Raw genomic sequence first — 23363 nt, forward strand, 5'->3', positions numbered from 1 at the left:
GTAGGTATTTTAAACCTAACAACACCCCACTTGTCAGGTTTTTATTTGTTAAAAAAACAAGAATAAAATATCCAATTTCATTCCACTTTATGATTGTGTCCCAATTGTTGTTGATTCCTGACAAAAACAATAAAATAGTATATCTTTATGTTTGAAGGCTGAAATGTGGCGAAATGTTGAAAAGGGGGCCGGATACTTTCGCAAGGCACTGTATGTATTCTCCCAATGTTTTATGATTAATACTGTATGTAAATTCAGGCAACAAGGTGTTAACCCTCTCAATCCGTATGGATTGAATGTCTATCACCGTCAATGATACACAAAACACCGTAATCTGATATGGTCTTTTGTTGAAGGGAATAGCAGGAATCAGGGGTCCTCAAGGTTTCCATGGAACACCAGGACCAAGGGTCAGTGCTGGGGACATATTATGATAAATACACTATAGTAGTACTGTTTGATAATCTTTTGAATGTTTCCAGGGAGCACCTGGTGCAATAGGCTTTTGTGGACCACCAGGCACACACGTAAGTATGTAATAGTACAGTGGGACTTCATTAGAGTCCCAACTAAGGGTACACTTTGCTTTGATAACTTTCAGCTAATGTTACTCCTTAGGGGAAAATGGGCCCGAGAGGAAGAAAAGGCGTCCCCGGAGTAAAAGGACCTCCTGTAAGTTAACAATGACAACTCTCAATGTTAAAATAATCAGGAATTATTGTAAATTGTTGACTGTTGTCAGGGTCAACAAGGTGAAATTGGTCCGAGAGGAGCAGTTGGGCCACAGGTGACAAACACCAATGATCATTAGTCGATTATTAATAGATCATAACAAACGAGAAAGATGTAGTGCTCAATCGGCTGATTGTTTTTTCTTTTTCTTTAGGGAGTGCCTGGTCCTATCGGAACAGTTGGCATTCCAGGTGTACGTGGTCCTCAGGTGAACTTAATTTGTACTTGTAGTGCTGTGCTTTTCATTTATTATTTGTTACTCTCCACTGCAACTACTGTATGTCTCTTGTGTCTATACATTTTTTATAAGAGTAGGATTGCTGGCAATAATCATTATATTTCTTTGCTCAGACATTTTTAGACACAATAAAATGAGCTTAGCACTACTAAACTTCTGATTCTATACACTGGGGCAAAAAGGTATTTAGTCAACCACCAATTGTGCAAGTTCTCCTTCTTGAAAAGATCAGAGAGGCCTGTTATTGTCAACATGGGTAAACCTCAACCATGAGAGACAGAATGTGGAGAAAAAAACAGAAAATCACATTGTTTGATTTTTAAAGAATTTATTTGCAAATCATGGTGGAAAAAAAGTATTTGGTCAATACCAAAAGTTCATGTCAATACTTTGTTATGTACCCCTTGTTAGCAATAACAGATGCCAAACATTTTCTGTAACTCTTCACAAGCTTTTCACACTGTTGCTGGTATTTTGGCCCATTCCTCCATGCAGATCTCCTCTAGAGCAGTGATGTTTTGGGGCTGTCGTTGGGCAACACGGACTTTCAACTCCCTCCACAGATTTTCTATGGGGCTGAGATCTGGAGACTGGCTAGGCCACTCCAGGACCTTGAAATGCTTCTTACGAAGCCACTCCTTTGTTGCCGTGGCTGTGTGTTTGGGATCATTGTCATGCTAAAAGACCCAGCCACGTCTGATCTTCAATGCCCTTGCTGATGGAAGGAGATTTTCACTCAAAATCTCTCGATAGATGGCCCCATTCATTCTTTCCATTACACGGATCAGTCGTCCTGGTCCCTTTGCAGGAAAACAGCTCCAAAGCATGATGTTTCCACTATCATGCTTCACAGTGGGTATGGTGTTCTTCTGATGCAATTCAGTATTCTTTCTCCTCCAAACACCAGAACCTGTGTTTCTACCAAAAAGTTCTATTTTGGTTTCATCTGACCATAACACATTCTCCCAGTCCTCTTCTGGATCATCCAAATGCTCTCTAGCGAACCACAGACAGGCCTGGACGTGTACTTTTTTCAGCAGGGGGACACTTCTGGCAGTGCAAGATTTGAGTCCCTGGCGGCGCATTGTGTTACTGATAGTAGCCTTTGTTACTGTGGTCCCAGCTCTCTGTATGTCATTCAATTGGTCCCCCCGTGTGGTTCAGGGATTTTTGCTCACCGTTCTTGTCATCATTTTGACGCCACGGGGTGAGATCTCGCCCCAGATCGAAGGAGATTATCAGTGGTCTTGTATGTCTTCCGTTTTCTAATAATTGCTCCCACAGTTGATTTCTTTCCACCAAGCGTTTTACCTATTGCAGATTCAGTCTACCCAGCCTGGTGCAGGTCTACAATTTTGTCTCTGGTGTCCTTCGAAAGCTCTTTGGTCTTGGCTATAGTGGAGTTTGAAGTGTGACTGGCTGAGGTTGTGGACAGGTGTCTTTTATACCGATAATGAGTTAAAACAGGTGCCATGAATACAGGTAACGATTGGAGCCTCGTTAGACCTCGTTAGAAGAAGTTAGACCTCTTTGACAGCCAGAAATCTTGCTTGTTTGTAGGTGACCAAATACTTATTTTCCACTCTAATTTGGAAATAAATTCTTTAAAAATCAAACAATGTGATTTTCAGTTTTTTTTTTTCACATTCTGTCTCTCATAGTTGAGGCCTCTCTAATCTTTTCAAGTAAGAGACCTTGCACAATTGGTGGTTGACTAAATACTTATTTGCCCAACTGTAATTGAGTCCATTTTTTTCCCCAGGGGAAGCCTGGGCCTGTTGGAGCCCCAGGTCCAAAGGGATACGCTGTGAGTATTGTAATAAAAAAGTGATGCATAATTTGCAGCCATTTTGAGACATTGTGCTTTCATCAGGGTGGTCCAGGAGATGAAGGAGATATAGGAGAACCTGGACCTCCTGGTCTTTATGTAAGACAACAAGACAAATCCCTAAATATTGTTTATTCATTCATTTTAAACGCAGAACGGTCTTAACGTTTATTTCAGGGAGCCAATGGAAATGCAGGATTGCCTGGACCCTCAGGTGATCCCGTAAGATTATTTAAAGCAATTTCAATTTTGATTAAAAATGTTAAGTCATCAATTATTGATGTCGATGACAATATTTGAGTTTTTTGCTAAAAGAGCAGCTCTTCTGTGTTTGTGTTTTGGATACTGTGCAGGGAGCGAAAGCCATGCGCGGTGGAAGAGGTGTTCTAGGATTTAAGGGAGATCAGGTAGGTTCTTGATTTCAGCTTAACTGGATTTATGTTTTATTGCTCCTAAAGATCTTGGATTGACTGAGCAGCCCCTATAAAGGTTCAACAATTGTCATGCTTTGGTGCAGGGGCCTCCAGGGCCTCCAGGGAAGCCAGGATATAAGGGGCGTCGAGGCCCAATGGGACTCGAGGGTGTCGGAGGACCAACAGGACCAGCAGGACTCGCTGGGCCCAGTGTGGGTATACGTGTAAATTGTCAGATTAAAACAGAACCAGTGTTGTTTTCATTATGGATGACGATAACAAAAATATTTCGTGAAGGAACACATTTTTTCATGACAATGACGAGACGTTAACGAGCTAAAAACGTGTTTCAGGGGAAAGAAACATAACGAGACAAATGCCAGTTTTCGTCTGATGAGAAGAGAACGAGACGAAAATGCGCAATAGTTTCACACGTTGACTATGTGAAGTTAGCCTGCATTGTAGCAGTGTCGAGTTGTGTCACTCGTGACATGCTGCGCCCCACCCCCTTTCCGACTCACCAGTGTGTTGTCTCCAGTCTCCATGCATGCTTTCACACATGTTAAGATTTGTTTTCTTGGCCAGAGAGAAAATGCATTGTTGCCATAACCTTTAAATGTCTGTGCTGAGTGATCATCACCAGTGTTGGGCACGTTACTTTAAAAAAGTAATTAGTTAAAGTTACTCACTACTTCTTCCAAAAAGTAACTGAGTTAGTAACTGAATTGCTCTATAGTAGAAGTAACTCGTTACCAGGGAAAGTAACTACCTCCGTTACTTTAAAAAGAACTCAAAGAAATTTTCTGAGCAGTATTCGAGTCAGTTGAATAGAGAAGAACAGACGGATAGTTATGTTATAGAACCTTGTAATATTTATTGCACCTCACCAGCAACAGATTTATCCTACACTTGAAGTGCAACAAAAATATACAGTAAACAATATAATAAAATAACAATCAGCAGTAAACAATATAAAGTGAGTTTAATCAATTAAATCTAACTCTCACAACCTGAAACAACTGGTCAAGTAGACATAGCCTACTGTACTTCAAGTATTTTGACTTGATATAGTGTTTATATCTCCACCTCGTAAAGGACAAATTTTCCTAAGAATGCTCTGCCCTCATATCCCTCTGCATCTGTTTTGCGTGTGTGTGTTTGCCGCACGCGCTGTTCCGGTTTGTGTGTGAAAACACCGGCTCTGATTGGCTTACCATGACACATGACTCTAACCCTCAGCCAACCACAATCACTTCCATCACATCTATCCAGGTAGTGCATTCAGGTAGCCTCGTCCCCTCCTCCTCCAGTCACCCTCAAAGCGTCTGCCATCCTCAAGATGGAAGCAGCATTCTTGCTGGCTGACAGTGGGGGATGGGAACGAGGCTAGCATTCAGGTGTAGCAAACATAGAAACATTAGCAAGCTTTGGAAAGCATTGTCTAATTGAATGAGCAGGGACAAACAACCTGGAGTCATAAGAAGTACGTGCTGTAATATTCTGATACAGAATTATCCGAGGCACCCTAAAGTGCACACGGCGCCAATATTGTTTTTGCTCACATGATGCGGGAGTGAGTTAGAGACACGGCCTGCCTAGAGCCGTACGTTTGTGTTAATGTTGAAGTTATACGTGCTATTAAAGAAACAGAGTGCCAGCACGTCCTGTGTGCTATATCTTTGCTAAGAAAAAGCACAAAACAAAACACGTATTCTCAAACCTGAGCGCACTCCAAGTCTTGGATGACAAATAAACAGAGCCGAGTAGACTCGCTACGGCTGGTAGTTTTTTCAATTTATTCAGAGTAAGTAACGCACCGCTTTTGACCATCAGTAGCGGTAACGGCGTTGTAATGGCTGAAAAAAATAATTAGTAAGATTACCCCGTTACTAAAAAAATAACGGCGTCATTCCCAACACTGATCATCACACACTAAATGTAACTTGTAGCGTCAAAATAGCGTTCGCGTTAGCATTAAACTAATGCTTACAGTGAGCGTCCTCTAAACACTCGGACAACTTTTTTTACATACAGTTCGCGGCATCCAGGTGGCTATAATTAATTGAAAATAATGAAGTTTTCCTGCTGAGTGTGTATAATCACCAAGTTGGCATTGTCCTTGTAGATGCTACAATATGTGCTCGTCTGTCAATGTTCATTCGCAATACTTGGAAACCTTTACCGTAATTTTCGCACTATAAGGCGCACCTGACTTTAAGCCGCCACCCACCAAATTTGACACAAAAACAGCATTTCTTCATAGATAAGCTGCACTGGACTATAAGTGTAAGTACAGTAGTGCTGTATTATGGGATATTTACACCAAAAGATATTAACAGGTAACACTATTTGATAGTGGCATCATACGACTGTCATAAAACCGAATGAACCACCTTGAAGCTTTGAAGCAATTGGCTGTAAAGCTTCATCGCTTCAAGAAGCTTTATTTGGCAATCAGTGCTCATCACTGGGGTAGACAGTCAACATCTGCTGCCACCTGCTGTCAACACTGTTGTTGTCCAACATGCCTCCTAGCATGCATTGCAGCGTTACCGTTGTAAATATCAATCAAAATTCATATTCTGTGCTAATTATTTCTTCAGTTATTGTTCCAGTTGTTTCATTATTGCTAGTTATGGTATTTGGTAACACTGTATATAGTAGTGGCAGCATAGGACTGTCATCATTATGACATGACACTGTTAAGAGCATTAATTAGTGCTTATAACAGATATCATTCAGTGTTATCCTTCAAATTATCTCACTTTTGAATGGCGGTAAAACATCCGAAGTGGACATAAATGGAGTTACTGACATAATTTGCTGAAAGACACTTAATGAGATCTATCATATGCATTCAGTAATACCCATGTTAGTGTCATGTCATAATTATGACGGTCTTATGATGCCACTGTCAAATGAAGTGTTACTTATTAACCCAAATAAATCAACAAATAAACTGCACTGGACTATAAACCACAGGATTCAGAATGAGGGGAAAAAGTCGCGGCTTATAGTCCGAAAATTATGGTATTTATTTTTGGAATAATTTTTTTTTTATTTGAAACGTCTACTAGAATTAGACGAAATTAGTCTTGAGTTTTCTTTAACAAAATTACATGAAGACAAACACATTTTAAGATTACTAAATTATGATTTAGACCAAGGGTCTCAAACGTTTTTGCACCACGGACCGGCAATGTGTGGCAAAAAATTACCGTAAATATAAAATAACACGACGGGGCTAAAAACGAACATTAAGTGCAGAGAAAATGTAATTCAGCGTATGCTGAACCAACCTTTTTAAACAGTGGCCTTTCTTAAAACCTGACGGCAAATATCCTTGGTCCTAGGCATAATTAGTTCTTCTCTAATCGAGAAAGGTTTCTTGGCTTTGGCAATACGGTTCGCGATGAGGTATGAAGACCTCAGTCTCAGTGCACTCGCATTTGTTGCCTCGTTCTCTAGCTTTTAGCCCCCAATTATGCAGGATGGACTTGGTTGTAGGCTCCTCTTCTAGCTCAGCAGGTGGCCCTTCTCCCCGTAAAAAAGCTGCCCAAAGACGTCGCCCCCCGCAGCGCACAGCCAACAGCAGCTAACGTTAACATTTACATTGACTGACGCTGGGCTGCTATAGGCGTGCAAACACCCCAGTAATGGCGGCCAACCACTAGATGGCGACGTACACAAATCTCTACCCGGGATCAGTCGATAGAATAGACAGGCATATTGATGTGTCAAGAGACACTGGCCAGATTGTCGTCGTTAACAAATGATTTATTATTTCTTTGCAGCCCGGTAGCAAATGCGCCACGGACCGGTTCTGGTCCCCGGCCCAGTGGTTGGGGATCACTGACTTAGACTTTTTTAAGTACAGATGTGCCGAAAATGAACTAAAAATGCATTGCTATTTTCAGGCCCGAATTCTCAGTCACATCTATACTAATAAGTGTTATCGTCCAAAAGACTGCAACTAAGACGAAAATTAAAATGGCAGCCAAAAACAACACTGAACGCAACTAATTGAATAACAAGTCAATCACGCTTTAACTCTAGGGAATGGATGGAATCATGGGCGAGCAAGGCAAGCAAGGCAAAGATGGGCCGAAGGTAAATTCACTAATAACTGCATGAAAGGTTTTTTTCACGTAATGTTAACTAAGTGAATGTATTTCTTTGTAGGGAGATCAAGGGCCCCCAGGCAATCAGGGAAATTCTGGACCTAGAGGAAACAAGGTTGGACAATGAATTAGTTATGAATTGACATAATAGAGATCTTGTTAATGAACTACAACATGCCAATTCTGTGGAGTGTGGGAACGCTTTCGTGGCTGACAATAAACTGCCATGAATGTTTTATCACCTCCTGTTGCTTTTAGGTCACTCCCTGATGAAATTTGGGCAAGTCAAAGTCACTTTCTGTTTTTTTTTTTTTTTTTTCTTTTTTTCTTTTTTTTTTTTTCAAATTCCAGGATGCTTCCTGTTGAGTTTGGGGCAATCCTGGGATTTTTCTGTTGCTTTCGGCCCAGTTCTTGCTGATTTTGGGGCAAATCGAGGTTACTTCCTATCGATTTTGGGTCACCTGCTATTGATTTTAGGGCAATTCTAGGTCATTTTCCAACTTTGCGTTGTGTGAATTTTTCGAACATTTTGGAAATGGAATGGTGTGACGTGAATATCGAATGCTTTGTCCTAAAAAAAAGATTATACCAAAAAAATAAATGACTCTATATGAACTGTGACAGTGTTCAAATCAATCATACCTCTGTTTCAATAAAGGGTCGAGAGGGTCGGGAAGGATTTTCTGGAATGCCTGGTCCTTTTGTGAGTACAAAAAAACTGCTGGGAACTATTAATCTAATTAAAATTTGTTTCTTAATTATATACTATAAATTATATTTTATTGTTCGATTCTGTTATCTTCTTGCAGGGAGAAATGGGAAAATCTGGAGAGCAAGGGCCCGAAGGCGAACCTGGTATTAAGGTTCCTATGTGTCTAAACTTTTTTTTTTTTTAACCCTCTTGACCATCTCAAACCTATATTTTGTGATAGTATTATTAAAAAAAAAATAAAATAAAAAAAAAAAAAGCACGTCAAATTTTACATTCGCAATTATTGTATTTTTTTCTTAACTCTTTCACTACCATTGATAGCAGCAGATGTCAAATGCATTTAAACTACTGATGATTGATAAATCACGCCAAACCCTTCCAGCGAAAATGGACTGGACACCTGTCGCTCAAAGGCACTGAAACAAAATCACTCGGACAGCATTTATACTCAACAAAAACAATATAATATAGCATATATGATGATATTATTGTTTTTAATGTATATATCATTTTATTTCGTACAGGGAAGGCTAGGAGTCCCAGCCACCAATGGGCCCAAAGGGCAAAAGGTAATGTTGCTGACTATTGACATATTTTCCAATTAGAATTAAGAATGGTATGACTATAGAAGTGAAATTGAGCTATATTTTCATACGGCACATCTAAAATCTGCATGTAGGCATTTTAGATCGGGTTGAGGTAATTTCACTGACACACAAAAGCATTTGAAATAGCTGTTGTAGCTTCTGCTGCAATCAAAGGGTCTCTGCCATAAGCGGATTTTCAGGGGGGGGCCAGGGGGGCCTGGCCCCCCTAGTGGCCGAAAAGTGTCATTGCATGTAATTGACTTTCCTATACAATATATGATTTTAAAATTAAGAATTTTCCTGTAAAATATTGTCTATAAAAGTTGTAAAGCAATAAAAAAAAAAAAATGAATGAATGAAATGAACAAAAAAAGATATTTTTATAATGGGTCAAAATTAGTTTTCGAACAGATTATGTGACTAGCACCTTAAACGGTTATTTGTATGCTTAGCTAAAACCACCTGAGGACCGAAAAGGCAAGATGGATAGGCTATACGTAATTTTTTTTAAACCTAAGCTTTCAAAAGCGACAACAACTACTGAGCAAGAACCAGAGATTGAAAATGTGGACCATGAAACGCTAGAGACCACTGTCACAATGGTGAGCAGACTTTCAATTTGCCCCACTAACGACGCTAATTGTACAACAGAGCTACCACCGGTGTCTTGCCAATGTAGTTACCCCCGTCAAAAATTGTGTCCCCTGGCCGCGGGAGCGCGCACACACAATTTAGATATGAGGGTTGTCGACTTATTAAACAACTAATTGAAGCCAGAAAAGAACCACAGTTATATATTTTGGACATTGACATTTACTAAACTGGAAAAACTCCATACAGGACTTGAAATACAGTAAGAACAGTTATAAGTCATCTTACGAGTGAAACAGTGAAACATTGCCTTTTTTAACGTTCAGTACGTATGTTACGGTATACGACAGAAAAAAAACGTTTTTTTTTTTTTTTTTGATGGATGTGCCATGTTTTAAAACCCCGTAGATAACTACATCACCGAAACACAGAAATCAAGCAAATCAGTGCAGTGCAGTGGCTCCACCCAGACTGGGGTAACTACATTGGCACGACACCGGTGGGCGTACCATATTCAATGGATGACGATATTGCTGAAAAGTATAGCCAAAGCAACCTGATTTTCGAATTCCCCTAATGAATGATGGGAAACAAAAAATGCTCATTTTCAACTTATTATTATAAATATTCTTGTAAATTGATTTTATTTGTGACACTGCGTTTCAGGGTCATCAACATATTGTGCCCCCCCTGCCCCAAAAGTCAAACTCCGCCTATGGTCTCTTCTCATTCCCTTTAAATATGTCTCGCTAGGACGGAATTGATAGTCCTTAACTTGAAACAAGTTGAATTTGCCCTCGCTACGCTGTCAACCATGTTCCCAAACCAGTGAAGCGAGGTTGTGTAAAAAACAAGACGCGGTGGTTTTTACATTCGATGGCAGCTGTGCAGTCTACACAAATAAAGCCCTAATTGTTTACTAAACGAGAATGATCTGTTTTCTATTTTAGGGTTTACGAGGTTATTCTGGTGTCGGAGGACAAGATGGAATTGATGGAGCCATGGTAAAGCCAATCAGATGCAGATTACCTACCTCGAGAATTGTTTTTGTAAGAGTCATTCCAGAATTGGTCATTTTATGGGCCATCCTTTAAATTTTAAATAATCTGCATAGAAAATACAAAAACATGTGGTGCCTGAATAAATGTACTTTTTCTATTAAAAAAAAAAACTAAACAAAAAAACTAAAAGGAATACTTGAAAATATATGTTGGGTAGGCTACCTCCCAAAATTCAGATGTTCTCTTGTTCCACCTCACGATGACCAAATTCAATCTCAAATTAAAGTTTTTTTTGTTTTTGTTTTTTTTTCGTTTTTTTTGTAAGTCGCGTAAACAGTACCTAGTTCTTGCCATGTCAGGATCTCCCCCTCCCCCTGCAGCGGCGTCATGTCCCACTTCACGTTCTCATGCTGCTGCTGCTGCTTCTCCCCCGGCGCAGACTCCTCTTGCGAGTCCCGATCCTTTTTTTCTTCAGTTCGGTTCAAGAGTGTTAAGAGAGGCGACGCTGGCGACCTGAGCGGCCATGATATCCCCCCTCTCTGGCTTCCTTACTCTTTCCAGAGCGCCCTTTTCTCTCAGCAAGGCGACTCACTCACAAGCAAAGCCCGAACATTTTTTTTTTTTAAAGCCGAATAGTCATTGAATATAATAGCATTTAACACAACGTACCTCACAGTATCTTATTTTTTACTTTATCTTATTAATATGACGTATAATACATGTTTTTGCACAGTTATTTTGAGATTTAAGGGGTATTTAGAGGTACTTAAAGGGTTAATTCCAACTAAATCGGAAATTCGGGTTACATTGCCAGCCTAGGAACGAAACTCGTTTGTAACCCAGGGACTACCTGTATTTTTCATTGTTTTATTTTTGTATATTTTATAAAATACTTATAATAGCTTTGAGCGTCTCACTCAAAATTATGCAACTAGGTTATGCATATTTATTTTCTTATTTAGTAGGTTTGTCCTCCTGGTCAGCAATAACAGCTAGCAAAAAACTAGTTTCTACTGAGAAAATGCTAACGTTGGTAAAGATTTGCCACCCTTACAAAGAGTATGCTAGTTAAAAAGCTAGCTGCTACTCCTGAGAAAAAGCTAACATTAGTCCAGATTTGCAACCCTCTTACTGTAATTATGGTTTATTTTCTAAATATCAAATTACAGTGATCCCTCATGACTTCCCGCTTCAAACTTTGCGCCATTTTTTGTCCATTTTTTTCCTATTAAAAAAATAAATAAATAAATACAGATGAGCTTTCCCAAGCCGATCATGTAGCCTTCCTCTCCCTCCTGCTACTTTTCTTGGTCTGGCAGTGCACTGGAGTTGCTTTTTAAAGTTAACGATGATTGACAGACGTTACGGTTTGATTTTGCCAGAGATGCTTGGAAGCCGAAACCTCAAAGTACTGCATGCGTCAATCATCGTTTAGCTTGTTAAACAGTTGCTGTGGAAACTCATTGTGTGTAAGTGAGCAGCTTGAGTGGATTTGAGTGGACTTCGGTGGAACAGTAACATCTTTAAAACTTATCATAATTACTACATTTGAAGTGCTTAAAACCATTTATTAAAATATATATGCATAAAAGTTTTTTTTTTTTTTTTTTTTTTTTTTTTAATGTAATTATACTTTGAGGGGAAAAAAGTGGTAAAACATTTCTTATCGGTACTGTATCTCTTTCCAATGCTAAAGCTGAATAAATATATGAAACACAAAAAAATATTTTTTTGTTTTGTTTTGTTTTGGGTGGGCAGGGCGCTACATCGTGGTTTTTCATTTATAACGGGGGGTTCTAGTCCCCATTAACCACGAAAAATGAGGGATAACTGTAAAACATTAATCTATTTGTAAACTGAGATAACCATGCCGTCGATAGTTTATTAGAGATTATTGATAAATGTTTAACAGGAAACCGGAGAAGTGAAGGCTATTTTTGAAGACTTCTGAAGCCAAAATATTCTCCAGTTCTGGAATGACCCATAATTATCAATTGCCACGTTTACATGGAGCCAAATATTCCAATTACAATCGGAATATTTGTTCAAACCGAATAAATGTGTTCCATATAAACACCTCATTCGGAATGAACAGGTCCAAACCGAATGGAATTTCATTCCGATTCACAGGGGTGGAATATTCCTTTTCCCAAACCGATTAGAAGTAAAATTATATCATGTAAACAGGGAAGCGGAATGGTGTCTGGTTGCGTTCTTTCTGCACATGCTCCGTACTGACGTGGTGACGTCACTTTGTGCTGTAAGTAACGTCACTTGCAACATGGCTTCCAAGCACAGCGCACCTAATTGGAGTCCGGCGGAAAGATTGTATTTAATTCAAACTTTAAAAGAATTGAATATAATTGCTCGCTTAGACGGGCGTAAAACGAGGAACAGTGAACTATTTAAAAAAGTTCACGAGAGGTTACACGAAGCCGGAATAGACCGGAGCGTTGACCAGATTAGAAACCGGTGGAAAACCGGCTACTACAAGGCAAAAGAGCAAAACAGCAGAAGCGGATACGACCCCACAAACACAACAAGGGGGTTAGTTAAAACAGCAGCACTCCGACGATCGATCTCCATGTTTTGCAACGTGACACTTTGTTTTGATTAATCTGCGCATGTCAGACGGCAGTTGTCAAACGTCCTTTCGGAATAAAGGCAGTCACATGTAAACGCTGGATCGGAATAGATGAAGTGACATGTAAACAGCTGATCTGAAATTTCCATTCGGAATGATTTGAATCGGTATGAATAAAAGTCAGCATGTAAACGTGGCTAATGATTAAAGAGTATCATAACAAGTATAACCATATATCGCTATTAGGGGCCTTTTGGTATAAATGGAATAGCTGGTGACGCTGGATCGACAGGTCCAAAAGTGAGTTAAATTTATTTTAATAACACAAGAGTAATACATTTTCACCTCAACAGTTCCAACAGTATTTCGCCATATTTGGCAGGGATTTTCAGGAAAGACAGGAGCAAGTGGCCCCCAGGGACCTGTCGGGACAAATGTGAGTAAACAGTAAACATACACTTTACATTAAAATAACTATTCAAAAATGTCAAGTCCGTCCATGTAAAGATTTGATGTATATTTTCAGGGAGAAGTTGGAAGTACAGGAATGAGTGGAATAGCTGGAAAACCGGGGAAGCGAGTGAGAAACTACTTGGGATCTTACATAACAAATTTTGATGTGAAGTGGCAAAAATATTACGTACAATTGAAAATATTTTTCTAGGGGGAAAAAGGAAGAGAAGGGCCTAAGGGACAAGGGGGGATGGAAGGAAACAAGGTAATTCAAGCGGATTAAAACATCAAATTGATTTTTTTCACCGTGTGTTTACAGCACATTACATGTTACATTTGAATACCTTTTTGTCTTTGTTGGGAAGGGCAAGAGAGGTGAAAAGGGGCCAAGAGGGAAACAAGGTCCGAAGGTAAGTATTTAGAGTTTAGTATTTTCCAGTTACTCCGTCCAAGACTTCAAGTTTTTTTTTTTTTTGTGCTTCTTATTTAATGTACTGTAATTGCTCCTATTGATGGCGATAGATGCCCAGTTCAGTCAAAAATGGACTGACGTCTATCACCATCAATGGCAGCTAAGCGTTAACATCACGTCCCACTCTCCCCTCAGGGCAAGATGGGCACAGCTGGCCCACGTGGACACACAGGACTCCCAGTATGATTACAATGATTCATTCATCTCATATACTCTCTCGTGCATTACATTATCCACAGTACATTATTGAAATATCTATGAATGAGTTAAAGAAAATACAGTAATTTTGACTTTTTCTCTCTTTTTAGGGTACACAGGGTAACATTGGACCATGGGGTGAGGTTGGAGCACAAGGCCATTCAGGTGAACAGGGGCCACGAGGAGTTGTCGGTCCCATTGGCATGATAGGTTACCCTGTACGTCTGTTTTTATTACTATTAAATTTAAATTGACCGGAACGTTGTTAAATTACTCTGTTTAAAAAAAAAAAAAAAAAAAAACTTCCTTTTAGTTATGCTAACTAATTAGTTTAGGTAGACTTAGCTCAAATCCTTCCAATTTTATTAGTAACGTGTTTGTTATTCAGAGTATTTCTAACTCATTAAGTCAATATATTGAACTTAACTGAGTTGCATTAACTTGCAAGTTAAAGAAGGCTACTGTACTGTAAGTGGACCATACATAAAAGAGCCATATGTAAGATTGGTGCCCAAAAATTGTACTGGACCAGGATCAAAATATTGATGAGCACACCATCATCCCCTTTGGGTTGCCAGTTCAGAGAGAAAAAAAATATGAACTAGTGGAACTAGTGTTGCACCGATACTATTTTTTGGCTCCGATACCGATACCTGGCTGTGCAGTATCGGCTGATACTGATACCACTTTGTTTGAAATTCATATACTGTATATATTAGGGCTGTCAAACGATTAAAAATTTTAATCGAGTTAATGACAGCTTAAAAATTAATCAATCGTAATTAATCGCAATTCGAACCATCTTTAAAATATGCCGTATTTTTCTGTAAATTATCGTTGGAATGGAAAGACAAGACTGATATATACATTCAACATACTGTACATAAGTGCTGTATTTGTTTATTATAACAATAAATCCACAAGATGGCAGTAACATTATTATCATTCTTTCTGTGAAAGGGATCCACGGATAGAAAGACTTGTAATTCTTAAAAGATAAACGTTTGTATATTGTGACTAAATATTGCCATCTAGTGTATTTGTTGAGCTAAACTAAATGTTTGAATAGATTTTGCCCAAATGCATGATGGGAAGTTGGGCAACCATGACTGTCAGTGGTGGCAGCAAATGGGATATCTTCTGTGCATTGTGTACAATACAGGGTGTTAAGAAAAAGATCGTCTCCTGTCATTCTTCCCTACGTTGCTCATTATGATAGTTATAATTGTTGTGGAAGAGATGCCAAAGCTTTAGCCAATAAATAGTACGGCCCCAAGGAATGCTTGTGTCCACTGCACTCGCTTGTCTCTGCCTCTTAGCTCTCAATATACGTAAAACGGCGCCACCGTAGTCTGTTTGCGGTAATGCGCGAGTGGGTCATTCCGCGCATGCATTAAATGCGTTAAATATTTTAACATGGTTAATTCAAAAAATTAATTACCGCTCGTTATCGCGATAAATTTGACAGCCCTAGTATATATATAGACAATGTGAATCCATGGAACTTTTTATTGCAAATTCTGGTATGGGTGACAATATTTAAATGAACATTTGGCGCTCAAAGGCCAAACAGTGCAACTTTCGTGAACTTTGCTTACTTCTACAGCGCTTTTGAATAGGCTTGCCACCCGTCCTTTGAAATAAGGAATCCTTCCAAATTGGGAATTAACAATTGCTTTTTGTAATGAACCAATACGGAATATATACAATAAATAGATACATTTCTATGCATTTTATGGGTTTTTAGGGTTGTCCCTTTTTTTCGTCGCCTATACGGCTTTGGGCGCGAGGGGGGCGTCCCTTATTTCTATTTCTGAAAGGTGGCAACCCTACTTTTGAAACAGGTCTCAAATTACTGCGGCATTTCTTTCAGTAAAAGACAATGAAAGTAAAGTAGACGAAGTGAGCTGAGCTTTCTCATGGTAGCAGTTACTGCTGTCATAGCCTCAAACTTTTTGTGTTCGTTCACGTTTCGTCTTCAAATGTTTTATCAGGTTCGAGGTATTGAAACTGGCCGATTTAACTCAACCTCGCGAAACTTTCAGGCCGCAAATCTTGCATGCAGACATTGTGGTTGATAGAGATTATGAACTGAAATATTTTCAGACTGCCGACATTTTCCTCTCATAGTTTATTTTTCCTACATATGAAAAAGGTTCCCCGGCATGGGTTAAGAGCGGCAATTGACCCGCATCATTGGACTGGAGCAGGCCAATAGCGATAGCTGCTTGGCATGCAAAATGATCACGTGTCATTACGCAACAGAGAGTGTAGTGAGCGTCAGGGAAAAAAAGGCTGCGGGATAAGCGGATTTTAAGGGGGGGGGGGCGCAGCCCCCTCCTGGTGGCCGAAAAGTTGGCAACACTGGCACATTTGGCGTACCAAATTCAATGGATGACTATCTTAGTGAAAAGTATTGCCTAAGCAGCCTGATTTAGAATTCCCCTCAAGAATGACTGGAAACAAAAAACGCTCATTGTCAACTTATTATTATAAATATTCTTGTGAGTTAATTTTATTGCTGACACTGCGTTTTGGGGTCATCAACATGTTGTGCCCCCCTGCCCCAAAAGTCAAACTCCGCCTATGGGCTGCGGTCAAGTGTTATTATACTGGACCGGTAAATGGTATCGGCGCCCTCTTTGTTGGTACCCGCCGATACCGAAACCACCATTTCGGGCCAGATCAACCCCCCCTACTGATACTGGTATCGGTATCGGTGCATCTTTAATTGGAACATTTCCAACACAAAAACAAAATGTTTAAAGTTAATTAGGACCAGGATACAAACATAAAATGGAGGAATCAGGACGCTCATTCTGTTTTTTCTTTAATATTTAGGGTAAAGATGGACCTCAAGGATCAATTGGCCCTCATGGAATCCAAGGTGGCAAGGTGACATTTTTCTACTTGGTTAATGGCACTAAATTTTACTGCTATTAATGAGAAAATACCAGACAATTGGACTGTAATCACAGGGTTAGGGCTCGAGTTGAAAATTTGATTACTCACAACTCGACTCGGACTTGAGGAAAAAAACGCAGACTTGGGCTTGACTCGCTTGAGCTGGAAGGGGTCCGAGACTCGACTCGACTCGACTTGTGAGGCGATAATTCGAGACTCGACTCAACTTGACTCGTGAGACAAATACTCAAGACTCAACAAGCTGACTTGAAAAACTTGGAAAAACCAAGATCGTAGATTGGTTCTCACCATCCAGTGATCCACTTGGAATACCTTAATGCTGGATGACAGAAAAGCTGAACAATAAAGCTGACTTGACTTGATTGGCCGATGACTTGCATTTATTTAAAATGTATTTATTTATTTCAAAATATTTTTATATGCAGCCAATGCAAACATTTTTTCCAGATAATCATACATTAATCAGTCAAGATAAAAAGATGACCTTTTTTTTACCTGAAGGACGGCTCTGTTTATATTTTTGTTATACCCTGACAAAGAAAAAAAATTGTACAGTGGGGCAAATAAGTATTTAGTCCACCACTAATTGTGCAAGTTCTCCCACTTGAAAATATTAGAGGGGCCTGTAATTGTGAACATGGGTAACCCATGAGAGACAGAATGTGGAAAAAAACTTAAAATCACCTCATTTGATTTTTAAAGAATTTTTTTCAAATCATGGTGGAAAATAAGTATTTGGTCAATACCAAAAGTTCATCTCGATACTTTGTTATGTACCCTTTGTTGACAATAACGGAGGCCAAACGTTTTCTGTAACTATTCACAAGCTTTTCACACACCGTTGCTGGTATTTTGGCCCATTCGTCCATGCAGCACTCCTCTAGAGCAGTGATGTTTTGGGGCTGCCGTTGGGCAACACAGACTTTCAACTCCCTCCACAGATTTTCTATGGGGTTGAGATCTGGAGACTGGCTAGGCTACTCCAGGACCTTGAAATGCTTCTTACGAAGCCACTCCTTTGCTGCCCTGGCTGTGTGTTTGGGATCATTGTCATGCTAATAGACCCAGCCACGGCTCATCTTCAATGCCCTTGCTGATGGAAGGAGATTTTCACTCAAAATCTTTCAATACATGGCCCCATTCGTTCTTTCCTTTACACAGATCAGTCGTCCTGGTCCCTTTGCAGAAAAACAGCCTCAAAGCATGATGTTTCCACCACCATGCTTCACAGTGGGTATGGTGTTCTTCGGATGCAATTCAGTATTCTTTCTCCTCCAAACACAAGAACCTGCGTTTCTACAAAAATGTTCTATTTTGTTTCCATCTGACCATAAGAGATCTTGCATGGAGCCCCAGATCGAGGAAGATTATCAGTGGTCTTGTATGTCTGCCATTTTCTAATAATTGCTCCCACAGTTGATTTCTTTACACCAAGCGTTTTACCTATTGCAGATTCAGTCTTCCCAGCTTGGTGCAGGTCTACAATTTTGTCTCTGGTGTCCTTCGAAAGCTCTTTGGTCTTGGCCATAGTGGAGTTTGGAGTGTGACTGATTGAGCTTGTGGACAGGTGTCTTTTATACCGATAATGAGTTAAAACAGGTGCCATTATTACAGGTAACAAGTGGAGCCTCGTTAGACCTTGTTAGAAGAAGTTAGATCTCTTTGACAGCCAGAAATCTTGCTTGTTTGTAGATGACCAAAAACTTATTTTCCACTGTAATTTGGAAATAAATTCTTTAAAAATCAAATAATGTGATTTTCTTTTTTTTTTCCACATTCTGTCTGTCATGGTTGAGGCTTACCCATGTTGACAATTACAGGCCTCTCTAATCTTTTCAAGTTGGAGAACTTGCACAATTGGTGGTTGACTAAATACTTATTTGCCCCACTGTATGTTAATATATTTTAATGTCAAATATTGTCAAATTTAAATTTGCTAATTTAACCGGTGTGTAAGCGCCACCCCGCATTCCGCTCCCACCTCTGACCAGGATAGGACGCGAACCCGCGTGCAACGACCCTTCCACTTGGCAGGTAGGGACGTTGACCACTGCGCCAATAAAGCTCGAGCCAACGGTACAGCCGTCAGCGTCCCTACATGAAGGAATCGGAAGGGAGGCCTACGTGTACCCGTTACACTAATAAAATCTAGACATTTGTTCAGGAAGTTTTCAAAATATTTTCATTCTTTTTTAAAACAGGCTTGAATCGAACGATGTAAAACCTGAACCATTACACATGAAAGTTAGTACAAGTCAATACGGATTTTTTTTTTTTTTTTTTTGCATTGCTCATTCAGCCTATCAATTCATTAGGTTAGGTTTGTGAGACATGTGGCCCTGACCCTCGTTCACTAAATCTGTTTGGTCTTATACCCCGGACCCAGCAAAAAGTGGACATGCAAGTTATGCTGTTAATTTTTCCCTACCAAACCTACGCCTTTGGATCATAGTGACTTGTGCAATTGTCTGGTAAATACACACTGCTAATGAAAGCTTATCTGTGCTATTATTCCATTTCTTTAGGGACCTAATGGAGCCGTAGGAGAGGAAGGACCTGCCGGTCTCGATGGTGAGGAGGTAGATTGATTAAGACTGTGTTGTTTTTTATATAATCTTTCCACCATATTGTAAAGTTGCTAAAGCTTCCATTATCTAGTTTAGGTTTAGATGTCCTGTACTTATATTGACCATAGTTGTCTTCAACCTTCTATTAGGGTTTACTTGGACAAAGGGGGCCTGAGGGGCCACATGGACAAAATGGAACATCAGTGAGTACATGTAAATAGATACATTTGGAAATTCCACACACGCACACATGCCAAGGATAACAATATTTTTTTAGGGTGATAAAGGAAGAAAAGGATCCACTGGTTCGACAGGCCCAAAGGGAGTCTCGGGTGACCACGGTGTCCCCGGCCGCCAGGGAGTAAAGGGACGTCCAGGGAAGCAGGTTATTAAAACACACTTCAGTTCAGGTTTCTTCAATGGGAGTTTCAGTGTGTTGAACTACTGTGTTCATGTGCTTTTATTCTGTTTTTTTTTTTTTTTAGAATAGTAATTAAGTGCTGCTACACTTTCGCTCTGCTCTCTTGTGTCTCATATCACAGGGGCATACTGGCGCTCAGGGAGACAGAGGCAAACAAGGATCTCCTGGATTCAAGGTTAGTACAGTCTTTGGATGCTTGATTCACACCATGACATTTGTTACGAACGTGTTTGACCAGGGGCCACCAGGCCAAAGGGGTCCCCAAGGTTTGCTTGGACAGTTTGGACCGGGAGGTGACACTGGAAACCCAGGAAGCAAAGGCCAGAAAGGACTTCAAGGACATATGGTTATTATCTTCTTGTTGACATGTTATTTCATTCACTGCCAATGGCGACAATAGATACACAATCGATTTTAAAATAATTTTGCGCAAAATGCATCAATATCAACATAAATTTCACTGATTTCAGGGCTCTCCAGGTCGCATCGGACCACCAGGCAATATTGGACCATCAGCACCAGTAAGACTTTTTAAGAAGTAAGAATTAGGCATGGTCTGATTACTGGTTCGAAGGTACAGTATACCAAGGTTTTAAAAAGACAAGGCATCAGATACTGCAAAACTTGCCATGCCATTAATGAGCGATTTTTGGAGTCTGAACTCTTTAGCCTGCAATCTGATGGCAGCTTGCATATAATATTGATACCGCGATATTTTTGCTCAAAGTTATCATACCGTCAAAATCTGATATCTGTCCATGAGTTGTATCAATGATTCACTTATGGCATTTTGCAAAGTAACACATCTCAATTGAACAAAATAACTGTTCATAACTGAATGGCATTATATCATATTATTTTTAGCTAGTTATGTATCGATATTAGTTTGGCGTCATCATCAACTTTTGTAAACGTTGGTTCTCTCTCCTTTTTTTAAGGGTTTGTCAGGTGAGAGAGGACCTGATGGCAAACCTGGAAATAATGGTGCAAAGGTAAAATCTCAAATTAGTTGCAAAATACTATAGATTAGCCATTCATGTGTGTATGATCAACTAGTCACCATCTGTTTTAAATGTATCATCCTAATCAGGGCATCAGTGGAAAAGTGGGTGAGCTTGGGCCTCCAGGCATGAAAGGAGACATGGTGAGGTTTCCTGATGTGACGCACTTTAGTCTAGACAAGCATACAGTATTTATTTATTATCTACTTAGTGTTGACCACAGTGACGCACTTGTAGTTTTTGTAAAGAAACCTTTGCATTATCCAGGGAGGGAAGGGTGAAAAGGGGACTAAAGGAGAAGCTGGAACTCAAGGCACAATGGTATAGTAATTCAACAATCAAAATATTTTCATTTGTATTGTATTGTGTTGTTCAGTAAAATTATCGTAACTGTACATTCAAAGACCACCTTTTTTTTCAGGGCAAACAGGGACTTACCGGCTTCGTTGGTGTTCCTGGTTCTGAAGGTCGACTTGGATCTGCTGGTCCCCCTGGTATTCCTGGAAATAAAGGAATTCATGGTGCACCAGTAAGAAAATGATAATTTTCAAACAGGGTTTCTCCCAGTGTTTCATAAGCAGTGTTGTTAATAACGGCGTTAGAATATAACGGCGTTACTAAAGGCGTTATTTCTTTAGTAGTGACTAATCTAATTAATGACTTTTCTCATCTTAGCAACACCGTTACCGTTACTGAGGCGGGAAAGGCGTGCATTACTATGTTGGTTGACTAATGCGAGAGAAGTCAGAAAAAGACTGACTCACGAAGACGAGAAAGCAGAGCAGGAGTGGGGAGGAGGCAAGGGAGGGTGACGCCATTGCAAACGCGATGCTACTATGCTAGGTGGCTCCAATAATACCTGACTGTAGCCGATAGCCTACAAACTACCAACACATGATGCTTTGGTAGATATCACATATATACAGAACCCAAATGACTGACACGGCTGCATTAGCAACATGTATAATAAAGAACTAGATGCGTTAGAAAACAGCCGCCATCTTAAAGCAGTGGCCTTCTCAGGAAGGCTCTGTTGTAGAAAACCTTCCTAGCGAACCAAAGTAACTTTTTATATAAAATGCTCCTAAATCGGCAAAATCTTGACTTAAATCTATATTTAAATGATGAAATAGTTTTAAAACTTACACATGTCAAAAGTAGACAGAAGGGAACTAATGAAATAACGGGAGCAATTTTAACAACTTTAACTGTTGATTCACAACATTAAACGACTTCCACACATAGCGAAGGTTACCATCTAATTATCGCAATACCCGCAATACCCCTGTGTCTAGTTAAGTTTAGGGTAAAGAATTGGGCTAGGGCCAATTGTCCCAAAAAACCCTTTAAACTTCACATTAAAAAAAAAAAAAAAAAACATGAAAATTATCACCAGTTACTTTGCCAAGTAACTAATTACTCTTACATTCAGGTAACTGAGTTACTAACACAATTACTTTTTGGGAGAAGTAATTTATAACTAATTAATTACTTTTTTAAAATAAGATAAACAACACTGTTTATAAGCCTGGCGGCCCGTCGGGTTTTCTTGACCCCTCTCCACCAGGCTAAAACAGTGTTAGAAAAGAAAATGTATGTACCTACAGTATTAAATGCATCGGTTGATCCGTTTGAAAGGGCAATGGTGACATCATAGTCGATATGTGAACAGACCTGTCCCAGCTCTCTGCCATTGCACTGAATTTTTGTTGATTTGTTAAGTCTATGCCTTTTCGTAAGGCTCTATATCAATATTGTTAATTAATGTCTTATGATTAACCATGTCCTAATTTTGAAATTCCTATCAACTGAACATTTTTTAAATTAATTGATTAGGTAATTTTCTCCAAAAACATGGTGAGCTTTTCGGCCACCAGGCAAGTTTCCTGTGGGAAACCCTGTCAAATATATCGATAATGAATTGTTAAAATTTGATTTATAATATTGTGAATGTTGTCTTTATTAAGGGATTGCCAGGTCAACCAGGTAATAAGGGAAATAAAGGTGCGAAGGGAAAAACTGTAAGTCCCATGCACAGCATAACAGTTAAGAAACTTAATACATTTTTTAGAAATCTTTCATTTTATGATCTTTTCCAATTATTAGGGAGCTGAAGGGCCACCAGGAAACCAAGGACCCGTGGGACGACGCGGAATACCTGCAAGTATCTTCAATGATACATGACCATGAATATAGTACATAGCAATATTAAGCACAAATCAAAGCAAATATACTGATATGCACTGCCGGTGATTGTTTTCACACCAGGGTTTGGATGGATTGGACGGATTACATGGGGTGCAGGGTAATGAAGGCTACCCAGTAAGAAAAATGTCTTTTTCTAAATTTAGTATTAAGTTTTTCGTTTTGATTTTTAAAATTTTGAATCTCCTAAAGGGAACTACTGGCCACACAGGAGCGCGTGGATCACCAGGCAGGCCTGGTAAACAGGTCAAATATCACGGACACGAGACAGCACGCTTGTATTGGATTTATTTTATGTATATTTATTTTATTTT

General features: G+C 39.5%; 1 protein-coding gene across 6 annotated transcripts in view; it reads left to right on the plus strand.

Annotated features, from left to right (window-relative positions):
* Nucleotides 1-23363, plus strand: part of si:dkey-21p1.3 (collagen alpha-1(I) chain) — a 69342-nt gene that overhangs the window by 39954 nt on the left and 6025 nt on the right. For 4 of the 6 annotated variants that reach the window (XM_057842054.1, XM_057842057.1, XM_057842058.1 and 1 more), the window contains 38 exons: nucleotides 357-410; nucleotides 483-527; nucleotides 619-672; nucleotides 743-787; nucleotides 887-940; nucleotides 2733-2777; nucleotides 2844-2897; nucleotides 2976-3020; nucleotides 3152-3205; nucleotides 3316-3423; nucleotides 7268-7321; nucleotides 7394-7447; nucleotides 7991-8035; nucleotides 8142-8195; nucleotides 8569-8613; nucleotides 10173-10226; nucleotides 13054-13107; nucleotides 13190-13243; nucleotides 13334-13387; nucleotides 13472-13525; nucleotides 13626-13670; nucleotides 13868-13912; nucleotides 14041-14148; nucleotides 16772-16825; nucleotides 19381-19434; nucleotides 19572-19625; nucleotides 19700-19807; nucleotides 19965-20018; nucleotides 20082-20189; nucleotides 20314-20364; nucleotides 20782-20835; nucleotides 20934-20987; nucleotides 21112-21165; nucleotides 21266-21373; nucleotides 22812-22865; nucleotides 22951-23004; nucleotides 23113-23166; nucleotides 23242-23295. In XM_057842054.1, coding sequence (XP_057698037.1) covers nucleotides 357-410; nucleotides 483-527; nucleotides 619-672; nucleotides 743-787; nucleotides 887-940; nucleotides 2733-2777; nucleotides 2844-2897; nucleotides 2976-3020; nucleotides 3152-3205; nucleotides 3316-3423; nucleotides 7268-7321; nucleotides 7394-7447; nucleotides 7991-8035; nucleotides 8142-8195; nucleotides 8569-8613; nucleotides 10173-10226; nucleotides 13054-13107; nucleotides 13190-13243; nucleotides 13334-13387; nucleotides 13472-13525; nucleotides 13626-13670; nucleotides 13868-13912; nucleotides 14041-14148; nucleotides 16772-16825; nucleotides 19381-19434; nucleotides 19572-19625; nucleotides 19700-19807; nucleotides 19965-20018; nucleotides 20082-20189; nucleotides 20314-20364; nucleotides 20782-20835; nucleotides 20934-20987; nucleotides 21112-21165; nucleotides 21266-21373; nucleotides 22812-22865; nucleotides 22951-23004; nucleotides 23113-23166; nucleotides 23242-23295 — 2247 coding nt within the window. Of the gene's footprint in view, nucleotides 1-356; nucleotides 411-482; nucleotides 528-618; nucleotides 673-742; nucleotides 788-886; nucleotides 941-2732; nucleotides 2778-2843; nucleotides 2898-2975; nucleotides 3021-3151; nucleotides 3206-3315; nucleotides 3424-7267; nucleotides 7322-7393; nucleotides 7448-7990; nucleotides 8036-8141; nucleotides 8196-8568; nucleotides 8614-10172; nucleotides 10227-13053; nucleotides 13108-13160; nucleotides 13244-13314; nucleotides 13388-13471; nucleotides 13526-13625; nucleotides 13671-13867; nucleotides 13913-14040; nucleotides 14149-16771; nucleotides 16826-19380; nucleotides 19435-19571; nucleotides 19626-19699; nucleotides 19808-19964; nucleotides 20019-20081; nucleotides 20190-20313; nucleotides 20365-20781; nucleotides 20836-20933; nucleotides 20988-21111; nucleotides 21166-21265; nucleotides 21374-22811; nucleotides 22866-22950; nucleotides 23005-23112; nucleotides 23167-23241; nucleotides 23296-23363 lie in introns of all 6 variants that reach the window. The other 2 variants (XM_057842055.1, XM_057842056.1) reach the window with 2 other exon arrangements.

Source organism: Corythoichthys intestinalis, chromosome 7 (genome assembly GCF_030265065.1).
Source record: "Corythoichthys intestinalis isolate RoL2023-P3 chromosome 7, ASM3026506v1, whole genome shotgun sequence".
NCBI classification, from domain to species: Eukaryota; Metazoa; Chordata; class Actinopteri; order Syngnathiformes; family Syngnathidae; genus Corythoichthys; species Corythoichthys intestinalis.